This window comes from Pipistrellus hanaki (genome assembly GCF_964339955.1).
Source record: "Pipistrellus hanaki genome assembly, chromosome: 3".
NCBI lineage: Eukaryota > Metazoa > Chordata > Mammalia > Chiroptera > Vespertilionidae > Pipistrellus > Pipistrellus hanaki.
The window spans coordinates 97205105-97222413 of NC_140505.1; the positions used below are offsets into that span (position 1 = coordinate 97205105).

General features: G+C 34.8%; 1 protein-coding gene across 8 annotated transcripts in view; it reads right to left on the minus strand.

Annotated features, from left to right (window-relative positions):
- PSPC1 (paraspeckle component 1) overlaps positions 1–17309 on the minus strand; it is a 136858-nt gene that overhangs the window by 57520 nt on the left and 62029 nt on the right. For all 8 annotated transcript variants that reach the window (XR_014794594.1, XR_014794595.1, XR_014794596.1 and 5 more), the window contains exon 6: positions 12888–12993. Coding sequence is in view for 1 of the 8 variants with exons in the window: in XM_084878583.1 (XP_084734709.1) it covers positions 12888–12993 (106 nt within the window). In the remaining 7 variants the exon portion in view is untranslated. The remainder of the gene's footprint in view (positions 1–12887; positions 12994–17309) is intronic.

The following is a 17309-nucleotide window of genomic DNA, read 5'->3' on the forward strand; positions in this document are numbered from 1 at the left end:
CTTCCCAACATAACCAAAAAAGAACGTTTGGAAAACTTGCTAGACAAGGAAGGAAAATCTTTTAATATTCAATCCATGATGGTTTTTTTCTCTCAATTTGAATACATTCATGACAAAATATCTGCATCTATCAATACTGGGGAAATATTTTTCAGTTATGTTATTGTTAAAATGAAATTTTACAATATATATCATCAAGGAATTGCAAATTAAAATAATGATACCAAATACACCCATTAGAATGGCCAAAATCTTAAACACTGGCAACATAAAACACTGGCAATCACATGGAGCAATTGGATCTCTCATTTATTGCTAGTAGAAATTCAAAATGGAATATCCACTTTGGAAGGCAGTTTAACAGTTTCTTAGAAAAGTAAACATACCAGTACTCTTACCAAAGATTCCAACAATCACACTCCTTGGTATTTACTCAAAGGAGTTGAAAATTTATGTCAATGCAAAAACCTACACATAGATGTTTATTGCAGCCTTATTTATAATGGTCAAAACTTGGAAGCAACTAAAATGTCCTATAGTAGGTGAATGGATAAACACATTGTGGTGCATCCAGACAAAGGATGCACTAAAAATAAATGAGGTAGCAAGCCATGAAAACACACAGAGGAACTTGAATGAATATTACTAAGAAGCCAATATCAAAAGGCTACTATGATTCCAACTATATGACATTCTGGAAAAGGCAAAACTATGAAGAAATTGTTTGCCGGATGTTGAGGAAATGGGGGAAAGAGGACAAATGACCAGGTGGAACATAGAAAACTTTAGGGCAGTGAAACTACTCTGTGCGATACTATAATGGTGTATCCATGACATTATACCTTTGTTCGAACCCAGAGATGTACAACACAAACCATGACCGTAATGTAAACAATAAACTTTGGGTAAAGAGGATGTGTCAATTATAACAAATGTACCACTCTGTACTGTGGGAATTTAATAATGGAGTCTATGTGAATGTGGGAGAAGGAGCCACATGAAAATGTTCTATACCTTTTGTTCAATTTTGTCCTGAACTTAAAACTACTTTTATTTTTATTTTTTTGTTTGTTTTGAAGGTATTTTAAAAACAAACTTTATAGCACAACTTTATCACAAGTACAAACATAAAATAACTCTAAAACTAAATGCAATCAAAACCAACACACATAAAATGTCATTAGCTTTTGGAATATACTAATAGGATCAAAGGCTCTGAGCAGGGTCAGCTTGCTCTTTGTTAAAATGGGAGATTTGTAAATCTTAAGAGAATATTAAAAACATGGGTACCAAACTGAGACTTCTTGAGGTAAAAAAAAAACACACACACACACACAAAAAAACTACTTTTAAAAAGGCTATCTTAAAAAAAAAAAAAAAAAAACTTTAAAAATGTTTTTGCACAATTATCCTACTTTATATCATAAGTATGTCACAAAATAATATTTGTTAAATTTCATATCAGAGGGAACAACAAATGTAAGAAGGGGAACTTATTCTTAGCTCACTGTATTCATTAATCAAAAGATATATATATATATATATATATATATATATATATATATATACACATACATATATATATACCTCCACTTAAACTAGATTTACTCGACAATGTATTTTTTGTCCAGTTCAAGTAATTGAGTACACAGATTATTCTGATGTCACTGTCAAATTCAACTGACTATGTAGCAAATGCCACTTTTTATAATACACAGGGTAGCTTTATAACTAAACATGAATTAAAGATAATAACATATAATCCAGAATGCATCAAAACAATTAAATTTATATTCAGCTTTGAATTTATTTTTATCTATTGATATATAACTCAGGAACATACTCAAGATTAACATTTTCAATTGCTATGGCAAACTCTCTGAAGAGGTGCTTTAAAAACTGAAATTGATTAGAATTTACTCTTCAAATTTATTTTATCTCAAATTCTTAAAGAAATCAACAACAACGATCTCACAGCTACTCTAAAAACACAGTACTTTTAATACAGTATCACATCAAAGTCCACATGATACTACTTACATTTTTTTATCCATAACACCTTACCCAGTACACTTCCTTATCAAAATCAAAACTACTACCATGACTAGCCAGATTTAAGTATGAAAGATTAAGCTAACAAACAAATATAAACTGTACAAGAAGTTATTCCAACTTGGTCCCACAAATAGAAGCAAGCAGTAGAAGAAGTAAATAAAGCCTATGGGTTCCAGTGTATGAAAAATTAAATACATACTTAATAGATAGTATCTTTTTCTGTTTGTAATACTAGAAATTAAGCAAATTATCTTAGTCTACTGAAGCTTTGAAATTCTATCAAAGAATATATTTTTCCTAAGTAGATAACTCAAAGCAACAGATTCAATACATAGTAATTTTTAATTATTTATGGTAGTTAAGTTACTTTTGAGAAACTTACAACCAGAAAGAATTAAAAACATATTGGGTCGGCAGCTAAGTAATTGCGGATTTTTTAAAGAAAATCAAAGACAATTTTTTCATGGAACTAAATAACTTTATTCTTTAATGTATTGCCCATTTTGATCAATGACCTTTTGCCATCTTTCAGGCAGCATCATAATCCCACGTTCAAAAAACTTCTGTTTTTTATTAGCAAAAAACTGAATCAGGTACGATTTGACATCATCATCATTATTGAAATTTTTACCATTCAAGGAGTTTTGTAAAGATCGAAACAAAAAGTAATCAGATGGTGCAAGGTCAGGACTATATGGTGGATGTGGCAAAACATCCCAACCAAGCTCCATTAATTTTTGCCGAGTGACCAAAGATGTGTGTGGCCTTGCATTGTCATGATGGAATACAACACCTTTTCAATTTGTCAATTCGGGCCGCTTTTCTTCAACTGCATTGTTTAATTTCGTTAGTTGTTCAATGTAGACATCAGAATTGATCGTTCGGTTGGGTGGTAAGAGTTCAAAGTAGACAATTCCTTTGTAATCCCACCAAACTGATAACAAAACCTTCTTTTGATGAATATCAGCTTTTGATGTTGTTTGAGTTGGTTCACCTGGCCTGCTCCACGATCTTTTCCGCTTGATATTGTTGTAAACAACCCATTTTTCATCGCCAGTTATCAGTCGTTTTAAAAATGGATCATTTTCATTATGTTTCTTTAGCAAATCGCAGCTGCTAATGCGTTGCGTTAACTGTGATTCTTTCAGTTCGTGAGGAACCCATGTATCGAGTTTTTGAACATAGCCAAGTTGTTTTAAGTGATTTTCAATGCATGTATGTGATACATGAAGCTTCTCTGCAATCTCACGTGTTGTACTGTGACAGTCCAAATTGATTATTGCTTTGATTAGGGCGTCATCAACTTCAACTGGACGACCAGAGCGTCTTTCATCTTTGAGTGAAAAATCACCAGAACGAAATTTGGCAAACCAATTTTGACACTGCCGTTCTTTTAAGGCTTCGTCACCATAAACAGCACATAACTTTTTATGAGCTTGTGATGCATTTTTCCCTTGCGGAAATAAAAAAGCAAAATATGACGAAAATGTTCCTTTTGATTTTCCATTTTTCAACGAACGCCAAACAAAAACTACAAAACAGATCAAAAAACTTTTTTTACTGATTAACAGCTGAATAGCCAACTATCAAATACAAAATGTGTTTTACATTTGTACTACGTCTGCAAACCTAAAAATTCAACTGAAGCCATATGTGTGAAACCCGCAATTACTTAGTTGCCGACCCAATAGTATATAATATATGCAGGATATGATAAGACGAATAAGCAAACTTACCTATGTACTTTTAACTGAAATCTTAAGCAGAAACAAATACATTTCATCAGCAGAGAATGCTTACAAACCCAAATTCCTATCCCCTATATCACTAGTAATTTAGTTAATAATTACACATGGACACTGACATTTATATCTATCTTGTTAGATCCAGTATAAAATTCTACCATTTCAAGTGATACTACCAGAGCTTACTGACTTCCATATGAAGTACAGAAGATACTACAGATTGGCCTGTAAAATTTTTTATATAATCACCTTGTGTAATTATATAAAAAATGTAAAGAAGCTCTAAATATTATATCAAGAAGTCACAAGGCAGCAATAACAGGTTAAATAAAATGTTTTGCTATTAATTCAAACTATTTAATAATTAAAATGCTTATTATTCATATTACATATACTAGATATTATAAAAATGTGTTTGTTTCAGTTGAAAACTATTTGACAATCTTCACTCTCCTCTTCTCTGACCCCTCAAAAAAGGTGTCACTAAAAAATATTATCATTTTGAGTCAAGTAAGATTAGAACTTACCATTTCAAATGAAAAGATATGGGCTATACCTAAAACACAGTGGGATAATAAACCAATCATGTCATTTACGAACAAAAAAAGAACCGAAAATAATTTTGACAACAGTGCTGAGAATGCTCCACAAACCAGGCATTCCCTAATAGAGAACCAGTAAATTCTCTAAACTTCTTAACTATCTCTCCCTCATACTCTAGCAAGCATATCAAACTCACGGTTTGATATGTTTGCTCTACAGAAGTATCCATACCTAAAATACTCTGAAATCCCCTCTGTATCCTCTGCTGTACTAAATGGAACCTCCAGGTCTTCCTGTAAGTCTAATGCTCTGAAGGGATAATCAATTGGAAACAGTATATTGAAATATTAGGTGTACTGAAAACCAAATACACAAAAATTATGGTCATTTAACTGTTTAAAATTTACTCTTCATTATGTTATTTCATTATGAAGTCTAGAAAAATAGTGGTGGCTCAATGCCACCTATTTTTCAAAAATACTGATGTTAACATCTGTAAGGAAGTATGGTAGCCCATAAAGAACACTGAAAACCATGTGATTGAGCTGCACTGGCATGTGAAACATCACACACCAACATCAGACACCAACCCCAGCTCAGTTGGTTGGAGTGTCATCTTATACAACAATAAATTTACAGGTTCAATCCTCAATCATAGCATGTACGGGAGGCAACCAATCGATGTTTCTTTCTCATATTGATGTTTCTCTTTCTCTCTCTCCCATTCTTTCTAAAACCAATAAATATATCCTTAGATAAGAATTTAAAAAAAAAATCAGACATCAAGCTACTGCTTAATTCTCTCAGCCCATATCTATGAGACTACAATATGAAAAAGTCTCCTGACCTGAAAAAATTTAGAATTCAATATTAGAAAGACAAAAAGAAGTATCTGAATCATCTAGTATGACATAGAAGCAATTTAATTCAATAAAGTGTCCTCTGATAGTGTGTATGCAGGGTGTAAATAACTCAGGAATCATTTTCATCTGGACTTATTCAGAAAACCTTTATTCAGATATTAGACACACACACACACACACACACACACACACACTAACCATAACAGTACCATAATCACTTCTCCCAGTTTGAATGAAACTTTTTGTTGCCCCTGTATATGATGGATTATTAAAACTATTAAATAATCCTTTTGATAAGTGATCAAAGATATCAAGTTTGTTCAAATTAACATATATCTTCAACTCAAATATCCCAAATTGTAAAAATCCTAGAGATCACTTCCAACTATATATGTAAACATTATAAACATCCATTTTTGTTTTTCTGACTATAAAAGTTTAAATCAAGTTCCAATAATGTAGCATCCCAAATATGCAGTTCTTAGTTCATTGTAGGAAATCAATTTTTTAATGAATAACTTTTTAAAAACTGATCATAACTAGAGCATTATATTTTAGAACACTGCAATATAACTATTATTATCCAATTTGATTTTCAACATCATGTCCAAACCATTGGAATTGGCTGCCATTATACTAAAGCAGGTCACATCTAAACACCAAATCCTACAGCAAATAGTTCTTCAGTGATTTCCATAAATAATGGAGAGCCTATAAAAATCCTTGTGAAATATTCAATTGCTCGAAAGCTTAAAATGTTTAGATTTTCAAAAAACCAATATTCTACTGCAATACAATCAAATCTCTTAGAGGGACTAAATATTAAAAAAAAGAGGAGTGATGGCCATGTGGAAACCACAAAATGGCAACTTCTTCCCCCTGCCCTCGAAAATTCACAAACCTTTTCAGAAAATGTATTTAACATACTCATTTGTACCTACTCAGTAGATATCAGCTCTCTCTGCTAGCACTTAATAATAAAATTTTATTATTGGCTTAAGTTTCTATTTTGAGTTTTGTACATGGCACATCAGGAGAATTTTGGTTATAATCCAGGGTTAATAAGAAAAAGAATACCCACTCAAGAAGCAGAAAAAAGAGACTGACATAAAGAAGTGACTGACTAAACAACAAGCTAAATATGGCAATACTGATCAAGAAGAAATAACATCTGATCAAGAACAATGCATCCTGGGCAGTTTGCTCACTGTCCCATGCAGGGCTTGATTCCCAATCAGGGCATATACCTAAATTGAAGGTTAGAACCCAGGTCCAGGCTTGTACAGGAGGCAATCAATTGATGTTAATCTTTTCACATCAATGTTTCTCTATATCTATGCAATAAAAACATCCTCAGGTGAAAAAATAAATCCTCAGGATTTAAAACACACACATACAAACAAAAATAATGTTTTATGTGATAGAAACTCCATCAGCTGTAGTGCAGCAATGCTTTATCAGTTCTTCCCATAAATTTACTCTGACTTATATAACCATGACTATCAATGAACCTTCTGGCACTAATTTGGATTGTTCAGGAACTTTGGGTCTAAGAAATGAGGTGCTCTGCTCAATAAGCCTTCTAAATACATTGGAAAAGAACATATAAATTAATACATTTCCATTTTAATTCACAAACTTTTCTGGTTAAGGTCCAGATAGTAAATATTTCAGGTTTTGCAGGTCAGAGAGTCTTGATATAGTTGCATATGGTTGTGTCTCAACTAGACAATTCTCTGCCACATCAAGGCAAAGCAGCCATAAACAAAATATAAACAAGGCTGCGTTTCAATAAAACTGTTCCATAAAAAGTGTTCAAATTTGGCCTGAAACCAAAACACAAATAAATTTATAGGTTGGAGTCCTAAGAACCCATATTTTAAAATAGCTCCCTGAGTATGTATTATTTGAAAATGTCATGGAAGAGCCATTATACCTTTAGCCTCTTGGTCACATCTCCTCAATGCTTTTGATGTCACTATTTAATAATCCCTGGAGCTATAATGGAATAGCCACTGACAAAGAAACATGAGTGAGTCAAATTATTGCCATAGCATATAATACACATTCATTTTCAGGTTCATTTATGCACATTTGTTCATATATTATGGGCATATTCACACCTATTCACACCTATTCAAATAGGAATAAAAACTCTTCAATATCAATTCATATATATATATATATATATATATATATATATATATCATCAAATATGAAGACCTATTCTTCAATAAAAACCAAACATAAATATCTTATCAGAGGATACTTTTAATAAATTAGCACCCAATTTTCCTAAACAAAGTATTTTAAAACTACTATAGCTAGAATGACATTTAGAAATTTTTATGAAATTACAATTTTCCCAAGAAAACAAAGTTTACTCTAGAAACTGCAGTCTTTAAAAATCTAATTAAAATGTTCCTTTTACTTCAACTCAGATTGAATCCACAAATAAAGGCTGGAACAATGTAGTACATCAGTGTTTACACTAATTTAATCAATAGTAAGTTGAGCAAACTAACACGAAGACAATCACAAGATAATTTCATAAATTCCTATTGTTAATAGAATAACCTCTTGTGATATGTCCAAAAGCTATAAAACTGTGCTAAGTAGAAAATTTGAACCTCGTAAATAATATCTAAAATATGGTTCAAATACATTCTACACTATAATAAAGATAAAAAGTAAATGTAATGAAGGCATAGTATAAAAATATATGCATTGCTATGATAGTCAAAAATACATTATGCTACATGTTTAATTTATAATTGCTAGAGCTTTTATCATAGAGCTTGACATTCTTTAAGGAGAAATAAGATATAAAATAAAAATGACAACATCTAAGTGATAGAGTACTGACATAGCCTTGAAACTTTTAAAAATATATTCACATGTATACCATAAAATCATGATAAAGTTAAAGGCTAAGAGAAAAAAAGAAAGAAAAAAAAATGGCCAAGCATGATACACATTTTCCCTCATTTTTTGTTCCATTTTTTACAAAGTATTATTAAAAGACACAAAATAAGAAAATCAGTATTTATCTTATACTTCAAAGCCCATACTATTATTTGTTCTGAAATACTTCTAAGAGAAAAATTAGCAAGAAATCAGAGGTGGCATCTTAAAACAAGTAAATCTACTTTACTCTTACTATGTGGGCGAGCTGAACACTTACCATTTGATTCCTTTAAACTGAACAGTGAAAAAGAGAAAGCACATAAGAAGGCCTAATTTTCAAGGCTTTTAAGAACAAAAACAAACATTAAAAATTTTAACAAGTTTTCCAAAGGCAGTTTTCAAAGTAAATATAAAATAACTGAAACAATTGCCTCAATGTTTTCTCCATTAGCATAAAAATAGTCAAGACCTACAGAGCTTTTGTTAATATTTCTATAGTACTTGATTAGTGTACAGTAACAAGTTTCAGAAAGTTAGATATTAAACAAAATTGACAGCAATTGTGTCTGCTCTTAATTTCTAATCTCACAGATCTAAAAATAGGACAAAGATTATCTTCACCCAAAGATTTCATTATTAACACACTATTTTAAATATGGATCTTCTTCAAAAAAATTAACAACTTAGAAAATTTTGAGGACTAACAAGAGTACTAATTCAAAGAGAAAAAAAAGAAGAAGAAGAAGAAGAAGAAGAAAATCAACACTCCTGCCCAGGAGTCAGCACACTGTTTCTGTTAAGGGGTCAAAGAGTAAAATATTTTGCGTTTTGTGGTCACAAATACTTTCTAATATTCCTTTGTCCCATCAACCCTTTAAAAATGTAAACACTATTCTTAAAGGTTCTGCAGTAGAGTGGAACAGTAAATAATCCATTTTTCAAATGCCAATATAAATCCAACATGAGTTGGATTTATATTTTTTATACACAAAATTCATTAAATATTTATAAACTTTTGCCCACCAATAAAATGCATTTTAGGCCCTGGCCAGCTAACTCAGTTGTTTAAAGCATCATCCAGATACATCTAGGTTGTGGGGTTCGACCCTGGCCAGGGCACATATAAGAAACAAGAAACAACCAATGAATGCAACAAATATGTATAACAAAGCAATGTCTCTCCTTTCTCCTCTCTCTCTAAAACCAATTTTTTAAGAAAGATGATAAAAAGTAAAATAAAATGCATCATAAACATACAAATGTTTTAAAATTAAAAATAAGGCTACGTAGTATTTTAGTGTTAAATTGTAGCAACATTTCCAAGTAGTTTTTTAATAGAAAAGTAAAATTATAATAATCTGTCCGTTAAACATACTTATAGTAAATGACAATGAGCATATTAAAACACTGGTATTTTGTAAACTGAAAAGATTTCAAATAGTCTGCAATGAAGTTTGTGATGGTAAACTTAATCAAGTTTAACAGTAGGATAGTAGTATGTTTTAATCATTTCCTTCTACAAACCTAAATGATTTATGTATATCACATTATCACAAATAGCTACATGTTTTCTCCAAGGATGTAAAGTTTATGCCAGAAAAATATTAAGAATGTTAATTCCACCAAGTAAAAGAAATGTTCAGATACATAAAAGTACTAGGAAGAATTTTCAAATCCTCGGTGAAATCAAATAAAATTTTCCTAAGAAAAGGTTAACACCTTGACTATATTTGAAAAGAAAAACACTTAGCAACTAGTTTTCAAAATATGGGCATGAAAATTTAAATTCTACTTTCTTTTATAACATCAGAAAATAGCCTGACATTGATAAATCCAACAGGTTTATATTCAAATATAACAATCAAAGAAATCTAAAACAGTTTAAAATATGCAAAGAGAAAAATAGAATTGAAAAATGTTAGAAATTATTCAAAAACTATTTACAATGCTTAAAAAAACTTACTCTTCTAATGTGGTGATGAATTTAAAAGTAAGTTAAATCTTTAATACATCTTAGAGATTTTTCTTTTACCTTTGGATATTATTTTATTGATTTGAGAGAGAGTAAGGAAGAGAGAGAGAGAAACATTGATGTGAGAGGGAAACATAGATCGGTTGCCTTCCATACATTCCCTGACTAGGGATCGAAACTCCTAACCCAATTATGTGCCCTGAGCAGGAATCGAACCGGCAACCATTTGGTGAACAGGATGATGTTCAACTAACTGAGCCACTCCATCGGAGCTCATATAACTTATAAATAAAAATTTTTAAATTGAATTTAAATGATGCATGATAATATTTACTTGATGAGAATGAAGATAAAAATTTCTTACCACTATACAAGTTAGAACTTATTTTGCAGTGTGAACATTCTTTCAAATAAGAAAGTTGAAAAGTGTTCTAGGGATAGCCCTGGCTGGTATGGCTCAGTTGAGCATCATCCAATCCATCAGAAGGTCACTGGTTTGATTCCCAGTCAGGGCACACACACACACAGGTAGGTAGCTGTGGGTTTGATGCCCGGTAGGGGTGCATGTGGAGGCAAGCAATCAGGTTTCTTTCTCAAATCAATTCTCTATCTCTCTCTCAATAAAATAAAAACATTTAAAAAATAAAAATGTTCTGGGGTCAGAAAAAAACAGGAACAAAGAAGGTCAGAAAAAAGGGCAACAAAGACTTGAATAGTTTTAGCTTCAAAAACTTATTAAAGAACCATGGCTTTTAAACAGCTAGAGAAAAAATAGTAGTAAATATTTTTCAGAATGAATTAAGCTGGTATTCATATAATATAAATGATGAGATTCTGTTACTTATCATTAAAAACTTGTGAATTTTAACATATTTAAGGTATCCTTGTTTGCCCTAGCATTTTGCCTCCCCCAAAATAACCACCTGGTCAGATCATCTATTTTGAATTAACTCTACTTTATGAGAAATTCAGAAAAAAAGAAACTTGTTAAGCACTCTACAAAAACACATTCAATAAAATTCATATGAGATAATGTATACAATAACACTCGGGGGAAAATGCCGCAGCTGGATGGCTCTGTTGGTTGGAGCACAGCCCCATACACCAAAAAGGTCTCAGACTTCATTTCAAACAGGGCACATACCTAGACCTAGAGTGCAATCCCCCGTAAGGGTACATAAGAGAGGCAACTGATGTTTCTCTCTCTTTCTCTCTAGCTCTTGCTCTCGCTCTCTCAAATCAATAAATATATCCTACAGTGAGGATTAAAAAAAAAAAGGGGGGGGGGGGTGACTTAAAAATGAGAAAAAAACCTATGAACTAAAATGATTGGATTTATCAGACAATTTGAAGAAACCAATTGTCTTAAAAAAAAAAAAAAAAAAAAAAAACCTTAAAAGCCTGGGCAAATTTAGGCATTTATTAGTTAACTAGAGGCCTGGTGAATAAAAATGCATGCACTGGAGGGGAAGGTCCCTCAGCCTGGCCTGCCTCCTCTCACAGTCCAGGAGCCCTCATGGCAGGAGGAGACCTGGTGATCAGGGTAAGGCAACGCCCCACCACACCTCTGCTGCTGTCACTGCCAGCAGCGCAAGCCTTGGCCAGTCCTGGTTACCTGAGCCTTGGGTGGCCCTGGGCGATTGGGCAACTGCCATCAGAGGCTTGCCTATGCCTCGGGCCAGCCCTGGGCTGCTGGGAGGCTTGAGGGTACTAGGCACCACCATCTTGTGGCTATGGGTGCCACCATCATTGAGGGCAGGGCAGTCAATTAGCATATTCCCTTCTTATAGGTTGTGAGCTCTGCCAACTTTGCAACAGCATTAGGGTCAATTAGCATATTCTGCCTCTTTATTAGTCAGGATATTAGAGAAGTGACAATTTGTTGTCCTGCCAAGAGTGGTTCAGCGGTAGAGCACAGACCCATACACCAAAAGGTCACAGGTTTGATTCCTGGTCAGGGCACAAGCCAAGTTTGTAGGCTCAATACCCAGTAGGGGGTGTGCAGGAGACAGCCAGATCAATGATGTTTCTCTTTTATCAATGTTTCTATCTCTCTATCCCTCTCCCTTCCTCTCTCTCTCAAAATTTAATAAAAACATATTTTTTTAAAAAAGAATCAACAATTTTTAAGATATAAAGATAATTTCAGAGTCCTGCCCTGGCCAGGTGACTCTGTTGGTTGGAGGGTCATTTGCCAGGTTTGATACCTGGCCAGGGCCCATACTGGAAATAACCAATTGATGTTTCTCTCTCTCTCTCTAAAAATCAATAAAATCATATCCTCCAGTCCTTATCATTTCAAAATACATAATAAAATAGGGATGAGTAAAATCATTTGAAGTTGGGAATTTTATACAAAATAATTGGGGAAAGTAGATATACTTGAAGAAAAAGATCAGTGGGGTGTTGGTAACTACTATTTTTGGCTGATGAACAAATGTGAATCTACTTTTACAATATCTAAAATCTTACAAAGTAAACAATTTGTATTACTATTAAATGATGAAAATCAATCAAGTGAAGATGGATTTAAAGAGATTTCTAATTAAGTAACATCTTTTAAATAAGGTAAAACTGAAGAAAAATTAACATATATTTCATGAAGCATGAATATTACCATCGGAATCTAGTTTTAATTTTCTATCTGAAAGAGGTTTAAAAAAATCATTTAACACACAAAAGCTTGAAAAATTCAGAAAGATTAAAAAAAAATATTAATTTATAAAGCAATACCTAAACAATTCTCAACATACATAACCCCGACAATAAACAGTAATTTTAATTAACTAGTATTTTACTTACATTTTCCATATAATTTGGCTTAAAGCCCTCTTGCTGTCGCCTCAATTCCTCCTGTTCTCTATGTCGAATCATTTCTTCCTCACGACGACGATGCTCTTCTTCATGTCTAAAAGAGATTTATTAAAAACTTCAGTATGATTGCTTTGTAAGTCATACCAGGTATTTAATTTCAGGTTAAAAAAAATCATTTATGCAAAACACACTGTCAAATCTGTCAACAATGACTGGTTTAGCAGATTTACTTTCCCTCTATTTTGCTCTAAATCTTTAATAAATAAAATAAACCAAAAACATAAAATAACTTAATTAGAATAATTCCAGAAAGATAACAACATATAACCAATAAAGTTAAATGCTTACAGTAAAACAAACAAAACAAAAACAAAAACAAAATTTCATAGTCCAAATACTCAAATATGTACTATATTGCTGTTTAAAAAGAAAAGCCTGGGATCAATCACTGGTATAGAAAGTTCGCACAGACACTCAGAATGTATCCCTATGTGAGACAGTGCAAAGGATTGTACTGTCTAGACAATAATTCTATTACAAATAGGAGGCATTAAACTCTCCCATCCCCATTTCAACAAACCACTGGCAAATCCCTGTGTAGCAAAGGACAGCCCACATCAGTTTTTGTAAATTAAGTTTCATAGAACAAGCACTTACTATTTATGGCTACCTCAGGATAAGTAACTGAGACAGACCGTATGACCTGTACGTCCTAAATTGTATTTGCTACCTATCCCTTTTCCCAAAAACGTTTGTCAGTCTCTGTCCTATAAATGTATTGAAGAATTAATGAAAAAGTAAAAATAAAAATAAGGCCATATATATGTGTGGATTACTATTAAATTAGTAATCCTAACCTATATAATAAAAGGCTAATATGCAAATAGACAAAACAGCTGAAAAACTGAATTGGTCACTATGATGTGCACTGATCTCCAGGGGGCACTCTCGGAACGTGTCAGGTGTCAGCAGAGTATGGAACATGGTGGGCGTTGGCCACAGTGGGATGGTGGAGCAGGAGAACAAGGCAGGGCAGTGGGGGCTGTCATATGGTGGTTACTGAAAATTCGTTGCTCCCAAACGCTGCAGTCCTGCCAGGTGCTTGCACCTGCTGCCGGCACTGGCCCCGCTAGCATCCACTGCTAGTGCCAGAGCCGTGGCTCACACCCGCTGCCAGAGCCGGTCCTAAACACCCCTGAGGGACTCTCCACCTCCCTCTGCTCCTCAGGGGGGGATCAGGAAAGTAGCTGCCACTTGCATCCACTGATGCCACTGCCCCCAATTTTTCCGCACCATCAGTGGGTGCAAGTGGGGCCAGCGTCATCAGCACGTGGGAGTGGCAGTGCAGGAGCAAGGCTGGCAGCAGACATGGGCCACTACAGGAGGGGGCAGGCAGGGGCACAGCTGAGAGCCATCCCTATGCCCACGGCAGCCTTGCGACCCACAGCTTCTTTCAAGGTGCACAAATTTGTGCACTAGGCTCCTAATCTCTATATATAAAAGCTTAAGCAATCGAAAGACTGAATGACCGGTTGCTATCATGTGCACTGACCACCAGGGGGCACATGCTCAAAACAGGAGCTGTCCCCTAGTAGTCAATGCACTTCCACGGCCTGAGCACTGCACAGCTAACAGCTGGGTGGCAGATACTGGGCTCATAGCTGGTGAGCGCAAGCCTCTCCTATCTCTATAGCAGTGCACTACCAAGTGGCAGCGGAGGCAGGTGCAGTGAGGCTGGGATGAGCGGGATCAGTGTGGTGCCCAGTCCAGCTCCTTCCCAGCCACCTGTCACTTCATGCACTACTACATCCCCCCAAGGGATCCCGGATTGCAGGATTGCAAGAGGGCGCAGGCCAGGCTGAGGGACCCCACTATTGCACAAATCTGTGTACCGGACCTCTTGTTAGTTATAATATGACTAGAGGCCCAGTCCACAAAATTCACGCACTCAACCAGTATGGGCCCTTTCACAGTCCAGGAACCCTTGGGGGATATCTGACTGACTGCTTAGGCCCGCTCCCAATGGACATCCTTAGCATTCCTGCGAAGGTGGGAGAGGCTCCCGCCACTGCCACTGCACGGCCCCTGTGGAAGCACACTGATTACTACAGGGCAGCTCCTGCGTTGAGTGTCTGGCCCCTAGTGGTCAGTGCATGTCATGGCAACCAGATGTCCTGCCATTGGGATGATTTGCCCATTAGTTTTTTATTATATAGAATTAAGATGAAATCCTACAAAATAATAGTAAAGTAATACTCACATTAAATTGACATTTAAATCTAACTCAAATACAGATACCCTCCACCCAAAAACAAAAAATTTAATACATATATATTTTAAATTTCAGAGAGGAAAAGAAGGAAAGAAAGAAATAGAAACATCCACGAGAGAGAATCATTGATCAGCTGTCTCCTGCATGTTACCCACTTGAGATCTAGGCCGCAACCCAGGCATGTGCCTTGACTGGGAATCAAACCATGACCACCTGGTTCCTAAGTTAACACTTAACCACTGAGCTTCACTGACCAAGCAAAAAAAAAAGTAATTTAAATAGTAAAGACTAGCCTAGTTGATATGGTCAGTAGGTTGAGGGTCATCCCATGCACAAACAGATTGCTAATTGGACTGTCAGTCGGAGCAGATGCCTGAGTTACGGCATTGATGCCTGGTGAAAGTTGTGCAGGAAGTAGCCTATCTATGTTTCTATTTCTCTCTCCCCCTTCCTCTCTCTGGCTCAGTGGATATAACATCAGGCTGCAGATTAAAGGTTCCCAGGTTCAATTCCAGTCAAGGGCATGTACCTTGGTTGTGGGCACATCCCCAGCAGGGGGTTTGCAGGAGGCAGCTGATCGACGTTTCTCTCTCATCGATGTTTGATTCTTTATCCCTCTCCCTTCCTCTCTGTAAAAAATCATTAAAATATATTTTAAATAAAAAGTGAAAATAAAAATAGTAAAGACTATATTAATGCTGATGCCCTCTCAGTAGGTCTCATTTTCCAGGTTACTCTTTTATTTTTTAATGTTTTTATTGATTTGACAGAGATTGGAATAAAGAGAAACATTGATAAGAGAGACAGAAATATTGAGTACCTGCATCCTACAAACCCTCTCCTGGGGATAGAGACCCTAACTCGGGCATGCACCCTGATCAGGAATTGACATCAAAACCTCTCAGTGCACTAGACAATGCTCAACCAAGTGAGCCACACCATCCAAGATTCCAAGTTATTCTTATAAGTACCTTTCGACACTGCGTGTAATATTCAAAATTTAAGAAATTTTGTTGTTGTTTGTTGTACAACAAGTCCAAGATCTAAAAGAAATGGTGAAATCTCCCAATAGGAAAAAAATGGCTGTTAGGACTTCATGTCAGACCACATGCAATTAATAGGACAATGTTCAAAGAGATTTTAAGCAAACTCTGAAATATTTTGAGAATAACGTTCCCTATATAAAACTCTACTGAAGTAAATTAAATATTCAAGTAAATTGGTTAATCCATTTCTTGGACATTAACACACTCATAAATTTTACTGTTAAGAAAATACTTTCAGAGACCGGTTTAGCTCAATGGATAGAGCATCGGCTTGGGGACTGAAAGGACCCGGGTTCGATTCCGGTCAAGGGCATGTACCTTGGTTGCAGGCATATCCCCAGTAGGGGGTATGCAAGAGGCAACTGATCGATGACTCTCTCTCATCGATGTTTCTAACTCTCTATCTCTCTCCCTTCCTCTCTGTACAAAATCAATAAAATATATTAAAAAAAACAAACAAAAAAAAAAAAACATTATCACTTAAAAAAAAAAAAAGAAAATACTTTCAAATACCACATGATCTCGCTTATATGTGTAATCTATAGAACAAAATAAATGAACAAAATTAAAACAGGTTCATAAATACAAAGAATAGACAGAAGGAAAAAGGGGTGGCAATCAAGCTCACATTGACATTCTGTCTTTCCCACTCCCTTCCATTCTCTCTCTCAAAAAAAAAAAAAAAAAAAAAAATCAATAGAAAAATATCCTTGGGTGAGGATTTTAAAAAAGAAAAGATTTGCTGAAACCGGTTTGGCTCAGTGGTAGAGCATCAGTCTGCGGACTGAAAGGTCCCGGGTTCAATTCCGGTCAAGGGCTTGTACATTGGCTGCGGGCACATCCCCGGTAGGGGAATGTGTAGGAGGCAGCTGGTAGATGTTTCTCTCTCATCGACCTTTCTAGCTCGCTCTCTCTCTCTCTCCCTTCCTCTCTGTAAAAAATCAATAAAATATATTTTTTTAAAAAGAAGAAAAAAGAAAAGATTGGACATTACCACAATCATAAGTGCAGGTCAGGTTTTTTCCATACAACACACTCATATCAGATCCTATCACATAATTTTACATGAAAAGGCATTGGGTTTCAGTGTTT